Here is a 20,344-nt window from a genome sequence, read left to right as displayed (position 1 = left end):
ATACGGTTTAATAATTCTTTGAATGCTGTTTGTTTACTACCAAATGGGATGAAAAAATAGAGTTAACAGTTGTCCCATCTTACCCCACCCTACTATAGTATTCTCTTATAACCTACTCATAATAGCTACATTGCACCTAGTAAAACTTATACAAAGTGTGACCGAAGCAACTTAATAGCTCGGCAGTTTTATTTTAATAACCCGCCTTCCTTATTTCCGAAGCCAGGAGTAGGCAAACATAATAACATTGTTATGCAAATTTAATATAAAATGTTGCCAAGAGAGATATACCTAAGGAGTTCTGGTACTAATAACTCCCTTTGGTGTACGTGTTTTAGTTGGCGACGTATACCTGCTATAGTGGGAATTGTATTTCATTACATTCATTGTAAATACACGCATGCATTCTCGCCAGTCGTTATTACACAGACATAAAACACTGTGATTTGAACATGTGATGTCTTATTCCTAGACCACCAGCCTTTATACCTTGTTCTTATTGACAGAATAATTCCACCCTCATAAAATAAGCGTTACTGAGTAACTTATGACGTAATCACGCGACGCGCGTTTCGAAGTTAAAGTTTAAATGAGGCTTGGTCTATTTTATCGAGATGAACTAACAAAGCATTCCAGCGAGAAAATGTCGTATCGTTTTCACACTATATTTGCTCGCTGCAAATAACGTTTTGTATGATCTGATCAATCATTAACCGCGCTACGGTGACTTTGCGCAGATAATACAACGGGCAGTGAGTTAGGAAGATAATTCTATCAGGAGCACCGCTTTTTGTTAACTAGTCACCGATATTTAAACAAAAATCTTGCCGAAGACGGTCAGGGTATTTCTGCTGGTTGCGACCGCAAGAGGTTTTAGGTAAAATGGACGTGGACAAATTGATCATCCCGGCTACTTTAGCAACTTTGCTAAAAAAAGTGCCAGGTAAATGGCAACTCATAGTTATGCGTTAAAATTTGACAACTAAGTTAAAAACTTCTGTAACCTATGTTCCCAGATCTACCCGCTGTCCATTCGCCCATGAATAATGTGCAACAGACTACGCAGAATATATCTGGCTGGCCAGTAACTCGTTATCTGCCCCATGATATAGACGACTATCCTTTTTCTAAGTTTGTGAGGCAGATTTTTCAGGTAAGTTACAAAAAAACTTCAAGCAGCGATCGTTTATTTGAATGCTAAATCGGGGAATTCCCGATAGAGAAAACTCGGCAGCGCAAAAACAAAATATTCATTGTTTAATTTTAAGTTATAAGTGGTTTTAAAGTTAGCACTAATATCAGTAAACACTAAACACATCAATTAGCTGCTCTGCTGGGTTATTTTGTTTCAGCTACCTTTTGTAACACATATACACTGTATGCAAACTCGCACTCGGCGTATTATATTTACCATATTTGTGAATTATTTTAACACGCAGTTTATATTTCAACACAGAGTGGGACATGGGGATACACGTCAAACCCAATTGCCGGCAGTGTGCTCGGAAAAGGTTCGGACCCTGATTGTGTGATATTAAACAGATTGGTATGTGTTAATTGTTAACCCATAATGTAGACAATCTTATGTCAAACTCTTTGCTATGTTACATATGCCTATGCTTTAAAATTATCATAATAATAATTTACTTCAATGCTAACATAAAAATTAATCATGCTATATCAATAAAAAATGTGACAATGTTGTCAAATATGGACTACTTTCATTTCTTTTATGTTGTTGTTACTTCCAGCCAAAGAGTTTTATTTTTAGCTTCATAACAAAAAGTAATAAACCGTTTGCGTAACGTTTGATTTCCCAGTAATGGTTAACGTCTGATTAAAAATAGCGTCAAAAATTTTCGCTTGGTCACATAAAACATAAATTATACGACTCAATGGTATTGATTATTCAATCACATTATATATAGATTCTCCGTTACATGCTGGATGACAATTTAAAAGGAAAATCTTTAAAGTTTTTTGCAGACTACATCATATGTAATGTAAGTTTTCAAGGTCTTCATTTATTTTGTGCAACTTATATAGAACCAGTATTTTGTGCTTTTAAAACAATACTGGCCAATTGTCCTAATTGTTTTAGCATGAAATAATAGTGAAGCTTTGGGACCCAAATCTTCTAAACATCTATTTTATATAACCATTTGTATTCAATTAATGATTTTTAAAATTCCATTTTCAAGGCTTTGTCATCACTAGTCAGTGATCAAATATACTAAATGTGACCTAATTTGGGGTCACAACCAAGAGGTTAATAATTGTTGTGTTATACAACTATTCAATTTTTTAATTCAAATATAATATATAAATTTCTGAGACTATTAAAAGTATTATTTATAGACATGTTAACTACTGTACATTTACTGTGCAATAAACACACACACAATGTAACAACATGAAGTGACAATAATTTCTTTAGAACATACATACCTATTTCCGTGTTAAGAATTGAAATCACATTCAAAATCAAACTGCACATATATTTTTTCTTCTATTACATTTTCAAGCTAGGCCTATATAATATATCCACACATTCCGTATATGGGATAATATTGACACTTTTTTGATCAAGCTTTATCCACGTATAGCTATCTTGCTTATTTCCTTTCAATTAAATGTGAATATGTTTTTAACTGTAAGCATGTTTTAACGACTGTTTTTTTGTAATTATATCCTGTCTTTTCGTTTAAAACATTTTTAAATCTTTGCTGATAAAACTCTTATGTTGTTATTATATTAATACCTATAAAAGGTATTATTATATTATTATGTATACATATAATTCATTTCTCTTGACCAACAGGCACAAAGAAACCCAGTATTATCAGATGAATTAATTTGCCAAGTAGTCTCACAAACATGGTGTAATACTTCGGACAATCACCATGACAGAGTATGGAGATTGTTGTCTCATTTACTCTCAGGCATCTTACCATCTCCACAACTATTCCCATATCTACTCAAGTATGTCAAAATTTATTTTATTGGAGATGTTAATTTAACTACAACAAATGAATATCTCCTAGTTTTTTAACTACCAACTAATGATTATCTACACATTACCTACAGTATGTCTTTCTTCATTTGATTCGATAGTTTATGTTAATTTACCTGCAACAATTGATTATCTACTCTTTTTTATCAAGGGATTTATACCTTTTTTGCATGGTCACTTTTATGCACGTAAGTACTCGCATATTTACTCGCAAAAGCAAAGTTAACACGCATAACGTCATAAGCGTGTTATCTGCTGTAGAAGGTTGGTTGTTACTCGCATTATGCGAGTAATAAAAAGTTTGGTGGAATTACAGTTTCACTTTTAAGAGCTTAATCTTTTTCGGGTATTATTTTTACAGTTTTAAGTTGGTAATATCACAATAAAGTATAAAAACTTATTTTATAAACTAGGTTTAACAATATTGCGCTAAAATAAGCTTACTCAATGTTGATACGCGCATAAACCAATGACCATGCAAAATAACGCGGTTAGCAAGTTATCATATGACGAGTTAATGCGGATCGTTATTCGCATTAACTTTTTACCATGCAAAAAGGGTAATAGTATGTACTGTGTTTTAAATTTTTAATGCATCTTGTGTTTTAATACACCAGGAATGTATTATCAGAAATTTAATGCACCAGAAATGTATTATGTAGCTTAGCCTTAAAGTTTTTAGACCTATATTTAACTGAATATTAAATAAAACTTGTATTGAATTTTCACATTAAAAGTTTATTTTTTATTTTAACCAATAAAGTCACTGCTTTTGAAATCTCTCAATCATTATTACCACGCAGGTTCATAAAGTATAAGGCATAGAAATACAAATAAACGAGAATAAACCTTATTCTAGCTCCTCAAGGCCTTAAGCAAATACTGTAATGTTTAATTTTACTGAATAATGACATAAACACACTTTATTTGAGTGTTTATCTTTAAATTACCAAGGAACCACACCTGTTTTAAACCTTAATTTTGAACCAGGTATGTCTCGGACCAGTCAAATGATTATTACAAAGGACATTTTCAAACAAAACTTCTTCAATCCCCCGTTCACACGGAAGTAACTTTGATGCGATCTTTCCCACCATCAGTGTTGGAGTGGGAGGCAAATAATAACTGCTATAAGATGGCATTAGAAGTTTGCTGCTCTGATGGTAAGTGTACTGTGCGGCTAAGGAGTTACCATGCATGTAACTTTGTGGGTGATTGTTTTTTTTTGTATGACTGACAATTTGGTTAAGCTTTAGTGACCACTGGGTTTGAGTTATTGCCTTTTTACTGTCTTGGCCAAGAACGTATATGCCTACAATGGTTGCGGGGACGGGCATCTAGATTAGAGGCATGCACACCAAATACTGTATCATTGCACTCTGATGCAGTGGCTTGATTAATATGAAACATATGAACTGTCTCTATTTACTCACCATTGTTATTGCTTTTATTTATTGCAGCTTAAATATTTTGCTTCAAATATAATGATTTGATAAAATTTAATATTTGTGTAGTAAAATTATCAAAAACTTATAAGAATAATGTTAAGTTATGTCAATTTACACCCCCTACCCTGTTTTGATCTTTACTGTCAGTGAATGTAATGTTTGGAAATCATTTGCTAAAATAAATAAATTGTACCTTATATATCCTCACATTGGGGGCAACGACAGTCGTCATGACACTGGTGTTCTGTTTTAGACACCTTGTTCCCGTTTACAAGTTTCCACATATGTAACTTTTTGGACATTTATTTTGAGACAATTTTTTTTATAATATATGTCTTACAGCTTAGACAGCCCATAAGGAACCACTGGTTTGAAGTAATTGCTGTTCAGAGTCTTGCCTAATACACTTGGCCTTTATATAATAAACCATAATAAACTTTTTTTAGACACTTCAGTTGTTATTGAATATATCTTGCCCAGTACACTTGGCCTTTATATAATAAATTTATAATAAACTTTTTTTAGACACTTCGGTTATTATTGGAGTAGATTCTTGGAGCACAGCAGGGGATCTCGCTCACAGGACTTTGAGTACAAAGTATGTCAGTTGTATTTGTTTATTGGTTAACTATATGCACTTTAAATTAGAAGTAAAAGTAGGTATTTGTTTTTTAGCTGAACCTCGCATGCAAATGGTAATTGTCACAAATGTCACCATTTTAAAGTAAACAATGATATTTTATTTGTTCACTTGATAGCAGAATATTGTTGTTAATAATTAAATAAATTATGTTGCAAGAAATTAAAAAAAAGTATTGTAGGTTTACAGATTAAATTGTAAAAAATATTTAATGTAAAACCTGTGTGAATATTTACTATCTCAGACATAAAAGTAACTATTTTATACTGTTTCAATGTTTTTGCTCCTGCATATTGATTTAATGAGCAATGTAACTCTGATTTCTTATGATATAGTCTGTTATCTGCCATTAATAAATAGTTTGAATAAATGAATATAACATGAGTGTTCTGTTTCACACACCTCATGCCTGCTTACAAATTACCTAAATGTAACTATTTTGGTGAATATTATTTTTTTAAATAAACTTATTAAACATTTGTATCAATTATTTTTTAGAGGTTTACCTGCCATGAAAGGATGGACATTAGCAATTCAATACAATGATGGTTTTATACATGAAGAAAGTGGTGATGATTATGTCATGGACCTTGTCTCTAACATTGAGTTAAACCCGGAGATTCATCAGCAGATTGTGGCAAAGAACCAAACCATTCTCAGCTATGGCCAGTGTGTAATTCTTTTTATATAAAAAATTAAAATATCTGTATTTATGACAAAAAAAAGTTGTTATATTTTAAACAGACCACAACTTATTATAAGGTTAATTTGCTAACAGACTGTTATTATTTTTTTAAATTTTAGTAGACACAAACCATTTTTTGTTATAGTGTAGCCTGCTGTTTAATATGTGATATGTTAAGTACTGTTGGGCATTTATTCAATAACTTCTACACAAAATATAATCATCTTATATTTTTTTTTCATTTTTAGTTCTAACTTTTTTTGTTATGAAATCCGGTGAAATCCGGTGTGGCAAAGTGGTTAGCGCACCTGCCTGTAATTCAGTGATAATTGGTTCAAGGCTGGTCACTACTATGTAAGTGAGTTGTGTCCAAATTACCAGCATCCTAAAAAAATGATAAAATTAAAAAAGAATAATTGCCCACAAAGTAACATACCTGGTAACTCAAAGCTAGTACAAGGTGTAGGAAACAGTGTTATAAAGACTGTTGTTTTTCAGCCACGCGAGGATAAAGTAAGTTACATTCAGAACAAAAAAACATTTTGTTCAGGTATACATTACATGAGGAGGAGTTAAATGGCAGTTATGAAGAAGAGGAAGAAGATGAAGTTGAGAGTATTGGATCCCCTCCTCCAAGCAGCAGGAGCTACCGAAGTGATTCAGTTTTTCACGACAGAAGTTTTCATGGTAAATTTAATTTTTGTAAAAACTATACTTGATGATGTTGTGTTAATTTGTTAGTATATATATATATGTGACGATTTAACATTTGCCTTTGATGTGTTTATCAATTTCAGCTGTACTTATAATTTTTCAGTGAGAGTTAGTGATTCTATAGCATTTTTTCATTTGTAATTACCTAAATATAAAATCATTATTCAACATAGGTAAAACAATAAGTGAACAAAAATCTGTATAAACCGATGTGTAACTAACTGTTTTTCCAACATTTTCAAACCATGGTATTTGCTATTTGGCAATAATAAAACTTTTTTTACAATGTTTCTGTAATAGTAGTATTGTAAAGTTGACATGGCAAAACACATCTTTAATTGCGACATAATTAAGTAAACATGTCATATTGAATGACTGCCTAGTACACAACAATTTAATCATTCACGTGTACTCAACATTTCTATGTACAGTTTTCATCGGCTATATAATTCTCTTAAATGTAATTAATCATTTTTTAATATTTCACAGAACCCACCCCACCAGCTACAAACAGCAATTTCTCGTTTGGTCCGCCAAACTTAAAATTTGTCCAAACTCATCGAGTAAGTAATATATCAAGTACTGTTTGCAGGATGTTAAGAATTAAACATTAACTATGCGTGCAAATATTGAAGTTAAAGCAATTTGTCACATTTTGTTTGATTTTTGACGCAACTACGCTCACAAAGTGCTTAATGACAAAAGCTTTAAACTTTGTTATCTAAAAAATTCACTGTACAACATTTTTGTGCCCACTGCACTGTTTATATAAAAGGAAATAAAAATATGTTTCAAATTGAAGGTTTCCTAATAAATTTTAAGTATATGACAAATGGACCAATAAATGTTATTTGACATAACATAAATTTTTCTTCTTGATCATAAAAACAAAGACCGTGGCAACAAAAATAATAAAGAGATGGGGATTTACGCTAAAACAACAGTTGTTAAAATATGCTTAAAATAAAAGACTATTTATAGATAAGTAAAAAATACATACAGATACAATTGCAACTCGAAGATTAATTAAAACAAATTAATAAATTAATATACAAAACAGAAACTAAAACTTCATATTAAATCTGCTCACATTATTTAAGAGTTGGCACCAATTTTTTTACTCATGATTGTAAACATTCTTATAAACATTAAATAAAAAAATTAAACATATGTGTCAGTCTACAGTAATATGTAAGTTTGAATGAAAGACTTTTTAAGAAACCTGAAATATATTAATTTCAAATACCGATAAGTAAAATAAATAAATATGCATTTTAGAAAGAATATTTTAACTGGATCAATATTTCAAATGATGGTACAGAAAAGTAGGTGTGATGAAATAATATTTCTTTTTAGGACTCCTCAATCCACCGACCTTCCATGGATCAATCTGCTTCTAATATAAACAAGAGGTTAAAAGGAGGTGGATCTATGATGAGAGGTAAAATATCATGGAAAATGTAGTCTATAAGAGCTATATATACCCAACAATCTCATAGTCCCCCAAAACGTTTACCATTAGTAGGAAAAACTGATTTTTTTTTTAAATAACAAATTTTATAAGATTTTGGGAATGTTTTGCTGTCTTTTTGTGTTATATGATTGGATACTTTAGGAAACATGAACCCAATGATGCAACAACCTATGATGCAACAGCCAATGATGCAACAGCCAATGATGCAACAGCCGATGATGTCACAGCCGATGATGCAACAGCCGATGATGCAACAGCCGATGATGCAACAACCAATGATGCAACAACCAATGATGCAACAACCGATGATGCAACAACCGATGATGTCACAACCTATGATGTCACAACCTATGATGTCACAGCCAATGATGCAACAACCAATGTCTTCGATGCAGCCAGGAATGTTTCCATCCTCCATAAGTGCCATGTCATCTAGTCTGGACCCGTCAACTCAGCAGCAAATGTTAATGCAACAACAAATGCAGATGATGGTGCAACAAAACATGGTCAGTCACTTTTTATTAACAATTGAAATAAAATCTTTCTAAAATTATGCAATATTTCTGACCAGGTTCAACAAGCTGCGCTTACAGACCTGATAAAGAAAACAAGCGAAAAGCAGAAAAAAGTTTGTAAACGCTACAAAATTATCAAAACAGTTTTATTAACTTAATTTACACCTGCAGGAAAATTACAGGCGCCGATCTCCATCTCCAAGATATAGGTCCCGTTCTCCTGTTGTCAATGAAGTTAAGTCCTCTTCCTTTAAGGATAGGATTAAAAAGTTAGAAAAAACAGAGGAAATACCCAAGCCCCCCACACCCCCAACAAGCCCTAAATCCCCTAAATCTCCAAAATCTTTTAAACCTCCTGTTGAAAAAGTGGAAACTGCATCACCCGAACCAAAAAAGAGGGAAGTCAAAAGGTAACATGGTCCATACTTTATAGTATATGGAAACTATTTAAAAAAAGCAGCATTATTAGAAATCTTCAAAAGAAATTAATTAATGGAAATATTGATTATGAGAATGTTATTTTCTCAGGTACCCAACAGAACCACCAAAACCACCAAGCAAAGATCTGCTTAAAGAGGTGAGATTTTACTTTTACATTTTGTAATCGTTTATCTGATATTTCCCAGTTTTAAAAATTCTTACAAGCAATAATGCAAAATGTTATAAACAGTAGATTTTATAACATACGGATTTTATTTTATAAAAAAAAATTGTTTTACTTCTGCATAAATAAATTATTTTCTGTGTCTTGAATTAGCTACAAGTTTAGAAGCGCATTGCCAAAGAGAACGGTAACTTATTAAAAATTTCATACAGTTGGATGATATCAGGGATCCAAAAGGAACTGTTAAGATGTCGTTTGCAGAGAAGCAGAAATATTTTCTTCTTAAGTCATTGGCTCCACCTGAAGAAAAACAACCCCTACAACCACCAAGGAAAAATGCATTTCTTGGCAAGGTTAGTTTTTTCACACAAGTTATAATATAAATGAAAAAAATTGACAAATTTTATTTGTTTTTTTGAGTTTTTATCGTTTTGCTGCCAATTTCTTTCTCTTCTCCGTTTTAGTAAGCCGTTTAAGTTAGTCTGTTACCTTACTCAAAGAGATAAATAATATTATATGTTTCTGTTATGTTTTAAGTTTAAAATTATTCTGCTTATTCCGATATACGTTCCTATTTTCTGTTTACATTTAACTCTTTTTGTTTTTATAACTAATGGACTCTTTGCAGAAATTTTTAGATACATAAAGAAAGTTTTGGTTTGTAAACACAGATATTTGGTGTATTTTCTTTGCAGAAATTTGACATATATGAAGGTGCAAACAATGAAGATCCCGTCAAAAAGACGGAACCTAAAAAAGTCATTGATCCAAAACCAAAATCAGTTGAGTTTTTTTGTATTTTTCCTTTTTCCTGTTCTAATTTAATTTATATTTCAGCCCGAGGATTCAGATGATGACAACACACATAAAAAAGCGTTAATGCTTGCTCTGATGTCCAAGAAAAATCGACAGGAACAGGTTTGAGACTTAATATAGTTTAATTGTTATACATAATATTTTCAAAAGGCCAAGACTTGTATTGTGTTACAAAGTCTATCCTTGGTTTAGTAGCCTGCAAATTAGTCTTGTAATGTTTTTGGTTAGAAAGAAACCAAACTAATTTTTATTCAAATCAGTAGCAATTTTCTTTTTTTATTAAAATGTACTGATAATTTCCATTTTTATAGCAGGCAGAAAAGAAGAACGAAGCCGTTTACGCGAAAGTGAACAAACCAACTCCTTCACCGTCCATATCTTCACACAGTGAAGTAAGTTCAACATTTCCAACCTTACAGAAAAGTAGTTAGCATGCTTGCCTGCAGCTTAGAGGTTTTGGGTATGGGCATTTGTGTCCTTGGGAAATAGACTTAACAACTATTTTTTCAGCCCAGTAGTCTCTAATGGGTTGTCCCAATTGCCAGCCATATAATAAAAAAAAATTCCTTTTTAAATAATCACTACAAGTACATACATCACTCATTACCTTATAAACTCATTAGTAGTCATAAGGTCTCTGATATAGAACACACATGTTCACTATTGTTGCCATACATAGCCAAATAAATCTCTGAAAAAATGCGACCAATAGTGTAAATTCAAAAATTAATTTAATCTTTTTTTTAGGAAGATGAAGATCTTAATCAGAGAAGACTGGATGACGTGATGCTGAGGAGGCAACATTATGATAAGACGCCAAAACAGGTAAGTTCAAAAAATTGTCGCAATATTCCATCTTTGTGTGTTGTATGCATGTATGTATTTATAAATACTCCTGACTTGGTAATTTGTAAAAAAATAATGTTTTTGGAAAATAAAATTGAAAAAACTTATTATTTTTAAAATTGAATGTAAAATGTTTTTTTATTATTTTAAAAAGTTGTAAACATGGTTTGACAGTATGTTCCTGTGGCTCGTCCATCGACTGTGGCAGCGCCTAAAATATTGGAGCCATCTCGTAAAACTTCAGTAATGAGAAATACTTCAAATCTGTCTCAAAAGAAACAGGCAAAAATGCTTGCAGCACGTAAGCACTTCAAAGTTGGTTTAGTAATGAAACAGTCAATATATGCCTATTTGTTTTATGTGAATTCAGTGTACATAACACTTACTGTAAAATATAAATTCAAGAGTGTGCTTGGTGAAGCCTAAAAAAAAGCTAGAGCATTCTAAAAAGCAAACAAAAATAATTTATGTTTAGATTTTATTTTAAAACAATTAATTTCATCTGAAGTTTGTAAGAATTCCATCAAACAATTTATTTTAGGTTTGGATACTGACTGTCACACAACTCAACATTCAACAAAACACAATCCAGTTGCAATATATCGCAATGTAGACTGGAAACTAATGGTCCGGAAAGAGTATTTTCTTCCAAAAGAAGCATTCGACAGTGCAGTTGTTGTTCACCTTCTGTTTATACAAGTATTTTTTTGATTTTATTGAAATGTTTTATTTTCTCTTGTAAAAATATAACTACTTTTTATTTTTCACTTTTGTAAAATTTTCCGATCATTTTTACTTAACTGAAGATAAAATATCAAGCCATTTAAAGTTTGTAACAGTTTTGCATTTATTTTTTACTTTTAGCATCCACTATCTTTTATCTCTGTACATTAATTCAACCATTTCATCATGTACAGATTCAGAAAGACATACAACGAGGCTCACCAAGAATATTACCGTCTGAAAAACCAAAATCTCTTCCAAATGAAAGAAGCTCGACAGCTGTAAAAAAGAAATTCGTTGCTACCGCCATTAACACATGGAAAATTTATTTCTCAAGAATAATTCGGATTAAGGTAATGTATTTTGTTTGTGCATGTTGACAGGCAATAGTAGTTCCTAATTTTTTATGTTTATAGCACACTAGAGATTTTAAAAAATGTTTTTTTTTATATAATTTTATAAAAACATAATGAAACTTTTCCATAAACTATTGTTAAATAATAGTTTTTTCAGCACACTTATTACAGTTTAAAAAACCATGCTGTACATGATAAGTACATCATAAAAAGTTTATATTTTAGCATCCATTTTTATTTCTGATATCACTAAAGATGGTTTTAGTTTTAAAACAAAACATTTAAAAACTACGATAATAATGTCATATATATATGGGCTGTCTTGTTTATATTAATACAAACCAAAAACTGTGTTTTATGCCCCTAAATTGTTGGTTTGATATATCGAATTCCAAAAATACTTTATGTTTACACCTCAAACCCACAGTCAGGTTGTCTGCTGCAAAGTTAATATTAAACAGCAAACTCGATAACTTCAACTCATATATCAGCTCATTCAAACAAGCCTTGTGTATGCAGTATGTTCAACAAAGTTTAAATTAATATTCTAAATTCAGGTTCTTGAAGTTTCCTCTCCCTCTCATAAACATCTTATGAAATGTACTTTGCTCAGTGTTGGAAAGTCAGGAATTCATTTGTTAAAAGAAACAGGTGACCAAACAAGGCCTTTTTTATTTTTCAAGTACTTTTATTTAGCAATTTGGACCTAGAAGTAAATTTCACAAGTTTGCAATTTCTTCTGTAAAAGTTATGTCTTTTACAAACCTGTATTTTTGTAAAATACAAATTTCCTGTATTGAAGAACTTTTGTACAGTTTAAAATTGAAACAAAAGTTTCATAGCAATGGTAAATGTAAAGTTTTAACAGGCACATTTTAAGATGTAATGTTGCTTCAATGACACTAATCGGTAATGTTAACCTTTTACCCTCTTTTTTTACACACAACATATAAAATTAAATTGAATGAAATTTGTAATGAAAACATAGGGGGTAATATAAAATTAAATTAGTTTTCTTGGCACCATTTGTTCTCATAAACAACTTTACAACCTCAAGGTTAAGGTGGCTTCGCCAATATTTACATTTAAACATTGTTATCTGCCACAAAAAGGTTCTGTACTTTACCACAAGTGTTCTAAGATTAAGTTTTGCCACAAAGGAATTAATGATGAACATGTTTTGAAGTGAATAAATGATATATATAGAATGTTCCTACCTAAATATTATTTTGAAAACTGTACCGTTTAAAACATGTTTTCCATCTAATAACTGAGGTATAGTTTCAAAATCTGTTATTGCCAACTACCATAGGGAATGTAATGTATATATTCAGTAGCTGGGAAATTTACAAAATGCAATAGTGACTAAACCATTTTAAAACTGTACAATTTTGTAACTGTAATTTACAAACCTCCAAAACTGCTTGTTTGCTTAACACTGGATTGTCACAAATAGATCTTGAAACATTTTTTGTTTATTTAAGTTGTTTTAGTGAACTGTCCACCCAAAAGAATATAAATTCTAAAAGCAACATATTATTAATTTTCATATTTTTATGTTTCTGTTGTTTTTAGAATCAAACAAATGGAAATGTGAAGAAAGTCTTAAGTTTACTGATGTTAAAACTGTCAACCTGAAGTCAAGTAATGCATTGGTCATTACTTCTAAACATGGGGTCCTTACATTACAGTCAAAGTGAGTGAGATCTTATCTATAAGAACCAATTACCTAGTTTTATACCAACGTATCTAAGATGATGTTTAACGCATTACTATACGAAAGAAATATTAAAATTTTTATTGGTTTGTTACTACCCAACAGCTGCTTTGTGCCAAAATTGTTGGGTGTTAAAAGGAAACCCGGTAATGTGTTCTGCATTCTAGTTTGACAAAGCAAAAGAAAAGTTTTAAATATGCTAAAAACTGTTGTGTTTCGTATAACAATTGATTTTTTCTCATTTTTTAAAAATAATATATTTATTTATAATATGTTATTCACGAAAAATTATCCAATTCAGAAAAAAAATAATATTTTATCCAGGAAAGTGAAGTCAATGAAGAATTTCATCCTCTTATTCATGAAGGGTGCTCCTCAGCAAGAAGTCCTTGTTTCTCCTGGAAGACCAATCCCAGTCCTCCCTCCAATCCAGCACTCAGATGAGGAAGAAGAGGTAAAAATTTTAATTTTGTTCCAATAGACTGTTTGGGAGAAAGTATACAAAATGTATGTGTAGATAATTTATGAAATTAAATTCAGAAAACTGTCCTAGGAAAATCGCAATATATGAATGTGGATTATTTATCCTTGTGGTAAGGCATGGTATTTTAAACACAGGTGTACTGTTTCATACACCTAGTCGACACTTTTTATGTATGGCCAACAATTTGGACAACACGTAAGTTACCTCTTAGTTAGAGCAATTGGTGTTAAGTTTCCTGCCCAAGATTACATATGCTACAATGGTAGCAGCATCTAGCCTCGAATTTAAAACCACTGTAAAATCAACTTTAAAAGGATGAAGAGCAAGAAGAAATTGTTTCAAGGCATCGACCCAGTCGTTCAGACAGCTCTTTTGAAATCCAGCAACCTCCAGATGATGGAAGAGAATATTCCATTCGAAGATTTGCTCTCGATTATTTTAAAAAAAGCAATAAAGTTGATAAACTTCTTCAACATACAAAGGTTTGCAGTTTGTGGGTGATAAAAGAAATTATATACCTGTTTTTATTTACATATTTTAAACATTGTAGCATTACTAATACTATAAATAAAATAACTGTATTCAGTAATGCTATTTTTATTACAGAAACCACTGAAAAGTTCTTTAATCAGTTATGACAACAAAACTAATGAAGAGTTAGCTGTACTTACATTCAATGGTATGTTATAGGGGAAATAATAAAGATATACTTTTCACACCTTTGTTTATTTCTAAAAAGGAAATTAACACATGTTTTAATACTTTTAAAAATTATATTAAAAATTTTAGTTTTAAATTTTGTTTTTTAATAAGTTTTTTTTGTTTGGTTTATCATCAGCAAAAGTCACTGCAATCCGTAAACCCAAGAGACCTTATCAATGTCTTGCAAAAATTTATTTTATTTTTGTTTGAAATTAATTCATTTTAACACCTTTTTAGCTATTCTTGTATTTTGCCGAGATGTGATTGGAAAAGGACAAAACGACTACACAAACATTATCAAAGTGTTAGCAGTGGTTCGCAAAAACTTGCCTATGTCTGATGAGGTGTATGTGCAAATTGTCAGGCAAACAAATAGAAACAAACGCCAGTAAGTACAAGAATATCCTAACTGTTTAAACTAATTGTTGCTGTGTTTTAACTATTACAGTCAAAATATAATCACCAATATTTCAAACTTTCATCATTTTTTTTATCAATATTTCAAACAAAATTTTTCCTAAAAATCTTTTTTTATTTTGTGTTAAAACATACCATAACAAAATCAGTATTTTGAACAGTTTGTTACTTTTGCTATATCCTTATTTTATTTGTCAGCTTACACATTTTGTCCCCTATAGGGATAGCGCAGAAAGAGCATGGAGGCTGTTGGCATTTTTCACTGCTTATTTCCGCCCAACAAAAGTTCTGCTTCCACATTTTCTTGCTCATCTCAACCAAAAGTGTTCAGAATCTGAAACAGCAAGTATAAGAAACAGTTTTTATAATTTCATTTTGAGACATTTTTTTCATTCATACGTATATGGCAGAGGTTCTATATATTTTCTGTTTGTACTGACAGATGCACAGCATTTGTGTGTATATAGATCATTAATCATGCAATGAATATAGTATTTTATTTTTAAGTTATCTGTATTATAGCAGGACATAATCATAACTGCTATTTATATAAACATTCATTTATTCATTCATTCATTCATTCATTCATATAAACCTTAGACTGCTTAGTTCGAGTATATACATAATACAGTTTCCATTCCACAATGTGTATGTGTTGAAAAATCTTTACTAGTTCACAAAATATAAATTTTAAATTCAGACCCTGCTGCTGTTACACTCGTTAACCTTCAGCAAACATTAAACTACGGTGGAAGAAGACACCCTCCAACTGAGGTGGAAATTCAAGCTATATCTGTGAGTGAATGAATAAATGAATGAAAATTACTTTATCCTCGCGTGGCCGGAAACATCAGTTGTTATAACACGGGTATTCATACACTTCGTGCCAACTTACGAGTTGCCAATTTTTGAGTGATTGTTTTGATACCAAGTTAAACTTAAGGTTCTGTATTGTGTGTAACAGTGCTTGACAGTTGTAGAATAACTAATTTTGGGTCTATTTTAATGGGTAAGAAGCATGACATTGCATAATATTTGTTACTATACCTCCACTTTTACCTGCAGATTGGTAGCACCTCATTTGAGCAGATCTTCATTCTACCTGGAAGAATAAAGTGGGAGTTCAAAGTGAACACAACCACTGTAAGTTTTTCCATTTATTTAACTGGTAATTCTACATTACGAAAATATTTGCATGATACCTTTAGTAATTTTTAAAAAATTTAGGTTGTAAAGCAAGTAATTGAATGCCTGGGTCGTGAGTTTGGAATAACTGACCAACGAGAACTGAATGAATTTGGAGCTTTCTTATTTGTCATGGAAGCAAACAAAGGTAAAAAAACATGCTTTATCACCAAAATAAATTTCCATTAAAATGTTTTTATTAGTTTGAATATTACAGAGTCAAATTTCACTTTCGAAATTTAAACAATTTCTAAACAACATTCACAAACAATGCTGTTGTTTTGTTATTTCTATTACTAAAAATAGTAAACTCTAGAATCTACACCTTATGTTAAAATTACAATTTAGATTTAAATCCGGCTTCATTATATACATAGGATAGTTTAATGATTCCGATTTAAAATAACATTTTAAACATTCCCCAGCTGGTGAAATCATACCACTTCAACCTGACACTTTTGTGATGGATGTCAACTCTGATATGACGTACAGGAAACTTGGTTTTTTCATCATGATACAACGAGTGATTTGGGCTGAACCAATCAGCTTTGAGAATCCATCTCTCATTACCTTCTTCTTTAATCAAGTGAGAGAATTTTCTTTTTTCTATTTTTTAAGTATTTTTTTAAAGTTGAAACTATTTTTAACACTTAAAAAATGTTTCATTCATCATGCCTTTAGGATTAGAAGTGACTACTTTTAAATATATTCGATGAGCTCTGTAATGGCCAAATTAAGCCTAGGCCTTGGTGTAGACCACATGTGTATAGAAAAGGCTGTAGCATGCAAACTTATGTATTTTGCTTATAGATGCTTGATGACTACATTACTGGAAAACTCTTCTATGGTGAAGGGGGTACACACAAACTCTCAAAGTTCCATTTTGATGAAACTGTAAAGTTGGCAGCATTTTTATTTGTTGGCTTTGGAAAGAACCATTTTCCTTCACAGTAAGTGTTACAGTTTATCCTTTTTAACAATTTTGCAAGGAGTTTTAACACCGCGGCCCAAAACATTATATATGCCAACTTTGATGTCACAAAAAAAGAATATCCTTTTGAAGGGCACGGATCTTATAGATTTACTCTGCTGTGGTTATATAGGCCTTAGTATAAACATGCAACTATACACTTTGAGCACAGCACTTGCATAATATCTTACAAAAAAAATTATTTCATGAATATTGCACCATCAAATAGTCATGCTTATACCCACCATAACATAATTTATCATATCTCTTCCAGATCTGACATGGAGAGCATTATACCTCGCCCAATGCTAAAGCAATACGACACCACACTTTGGCATGAAAAAGTGTGTGGTCACATGAAATCTACCCCATCTTGCAACACCCAACAAGCTCAGTGCGAATTCCTTTCCAAGCTGAGGAAGCGAAAGTTGTTTGGATGCTCCTTTTTTGCAGTGGATGTCAGTTGCATTTTTGTATTACATTCATTCATATGTAAATTTAAATTATTAAAAAATATCAACTCAAAGAGAACTTAAATAACAGTGCATTAATATGTTGTAACTATCAGGTGAAACTTGCCAACACTCGTCAGAAACCCGCAGTTGTTGCAATCAACTCAAAAGGTTTCTTTCTCATTAATCCAGATGAAGATGTAAGTGTTTTTCAATTTATAAAGTTTGTGATGTAAAAAATGACTAACTGTTGTGATTTATTTGTAATTAAAAAAGGTAAAAGCACAAATGTTGCAATTTATTTGTGTTAAATACTGATAGCATTACATTTACATAGTTAGGTCATTTCTTTATTAATATTTCATACATGTGGTATTTTATGTACAATGTAAAAGTTGCCAGCTCAAAATAAACATGCATGCGATTAAGGGAACCGCAATTAGTCACCACTACACCTATATAATATTTTTATTGTGTTTAAAAAAAGGGAACAACTGTAACTAAAAATTAGAACATCAATCAATATATTAGTTGTATTTTTAACAAAGTCAGTCCCGCTGTATATGCAAACAACACATTTAATTTTTGATTTTCAGAGAATCTTTTTGGAGCATAATTTGTCACGGATTTCGAATGTTGACGTTCGGAAAAATAACAAGAACATTTGTGATGTCAAAATCTCTTCTTCAACTGGAGATCCTAACGTGGTCACTATCAAATCACCCAAGGTGATGTTAATAATTAAAACTTTTCTGATATGTGAATGAATGATTTCACTTATTTATGGCTTCTTTGTGGGAAAAATCAAGAAGTTAAAACAAATGCCCTGTTTTATACATTTTGCTTATTAGTTACAATGTTTATAACAGGGTCAGTTATTGTTCTTCAAATAATGGGTAACCAATTTGTCTGACAATGGGTAACCCATTAATCACCAATGACTTGGGATAACGGCAGATAGCAGTCTTGGCCGAGAAAATAAAAGGGGTCTTAAACTTAAACCATCTGTTTCTGGTTAGAAGGCGAGCATTCTAGCCACCCATGGCACCAGTTCAATGCTTTTTTACAACGCTTGCCACAGCGCCAATTTACTATATAGTACAATGGGGGGAGATGGGACACTTAAGCACATATTGCCAAATATTTTCAAAATAAAAATAGATGGCGATTTTTGGGTGATACCACGAATTAGTACTACCATTCCTTTATTAATTGACAACAATTCAAAATATCGCACAACAGGTAAAATTTTACAAATTCGAAAAACCACAGAATAAGAAAAAAACAAAATAAAGAACAGTCTCAGGTCTGTAAAAAATGAAAAACAGTCCCGTCTGACAAAGTATCCCATCTTCCCTCACCCTACTATGATTTGTCTTTTTCCATAACTTAATTTTTTATATTTTTGCATTTCCCACCAGGCCCTGTTAATTGAGAGCATAATTGAACAGCATTTGCAGTGCAGATGAAAGAAAATTTGAGTAAATGAAAACTGTGCAGCTTGATTGAACCTACAATGATGTCATTACCGTCATTTTGTATATTTAACCACAATGTGTTCGTATAAATACGATGTATTTTATTTTAATCTGTGTAAAACAAGAGAGCTGATCTCTAATGAATGGGCATGTAAAAACGTAAAGAAGGCCAATTCGTAAATTTGTATTTCAAATCGATTCCCTACGTGAAGGTAATCACATAAATTTTTTCTAACAATTTTACTTAAACAAGATTATTTTGCTAATTTAGGTTAACATTATTTACTTGCTATATGTCAGATAATGAAATAAATTAAAAGTCGTTCATGTACAAATTACTGAAATTGTAAGTCAATTAGCACTTACAGCTTTAGTAATAACTATTATGATTTGTCTCCCCATTAAACGTCTGTCCGAATTAAAACTACAGACAAGGAATAAACACGCCCGGGCAAAATGCCTGCGATAAAATGTCCGACATAAAAGTACAAGTTGAGATGCATGAGCATGCACGAAACGAAATATCTGTAACAGCGCGTCTTCTACAGGCAAAGAATAATACTTCGTGACTGATAATGTAATGTAGCCGATAAGGAAAAAGTTTTTAATGCCCCTAATAATCTGTAAATATTATATATGACCATGTTTAGATTTATACTGAATCGAATGTGAATGAATTAATGAATGTAGGAAGTCTTTATGACACGGGTGTTCTGTTTCATGTACCTCGTGCCAGCTTACAAATGTAACTTCGTGGGTGATTGCCCTGAACCGATTACCTCTAGGCATGCCCCCTAACATACTGTGCCACGGCGCCGATAAATGCTGTTATCAATGGTTTAACGTTTGAAAAAAATAGGAAGTTCTGCTTTTCATCATAGCAAACTTTAATTGCTCGCTAATTATACGATGTAATCTTTAATTATCCTAAAATAAATAGTTAATTATTCACTAATTATATATGTGATTTTAACTTGCAAACAGAACCAAACGGTGTTTTTTGCTTTAGGACTAAATCGGCTTGCCTTTATTACTTATGGTAGCCTGACTGTTATCGCATTGGCGTGTAATTATTATTATTAGAGCCAAGACGCGGTGCATGCCC

General features: G+C 31.6%; 1 protein-coding gene across 2 annotated transcripts; it reads left to right on the top strand.

The window, feature by feature from the left end:
* The first annotated feature begins 718 nt into the window (after window positions 1–718).
* On the top strand, window positions 719–19,574 carry LOC149735591 (unconventional myosin-XV-like). Of its 2 annotated transcripts, none has more exons than XM_089878067.1 (39): window positions 719–943; window positions 1,017–1,153; window positions 1,457–1,546; window positions 1,929–2,003; window positions 2,822–2,982; window positions 4,004–4,176; window positions 4,987–5,059; window positions 5,600–5,770; window positions 6,337–6,473; window positions 6,990–7,063; window positions 7,857–7,941; window positions 8,116–8,480; window positions 8,546–8,602; window positions 8,661–8,899; window positions 9,018–9,066; window positions 9,306–9,446; window positions 9,789–9,875; window positions 9,931–10,011; window positions 10,224–10,301; window positions 10,657–10,734; window positions 10,930–11,056; window positions 11,297–11,454; window positions 11,673–11,831; window positions 12,392–12,485; window positions 13,410–13,530; window positions 13,876–14,005; window positions 14,350–14,517; window positions 14,642–14,714; window positions 14,975–15,125; window positions 15,376–15,500; window positions 15,855–15,949; window positions 16,220–16,297; window positions 16,382–16,487; window positions 16,765–16,925; window positions 17,150–17,289; window positions 17,584–17,767; window positions 17,878–17,961; window positions 18,358–18,489; window positions 19,183–19,574. In XM_089878067.1, exons 1-39 carry the CDS (start codon window positions 883–885, stop codon window positions 19,228–19,230), a joined length of 4,746 nt encoding a protein of 1,581 aa, XP_089734193.1. In that variant the 5' UTR covers window positions 719–882; the 3' UTR covers window positions 19,231–19,574. The 2 variants fall into 2 exon arrangements, with proteins under 2 accessions (XP_089734193.1, XP_089734192.1); XM_089878066.1 differs by having other exon boundaries at window positions 720–943; window positions 10,221–10,301.
* Window positions 19,575–20,344: the final 770 nt, after the last annotated feature.

The sequence above is a fragment of the Ciona robusta genome, chromosome 5 (assembly GCF_009617815.1).
Source record: "Ciona robusta chromosome 5, ASM961781v2".
NCBI lineage: Eukaryota > Metazoa > Chordata > Ascidiacea > Phlebobranchia > Cionidae > Ciona > Ciona robusta.
This window is presented reverse-complemented; position numbering and strand designations above follow the sequence as displayed.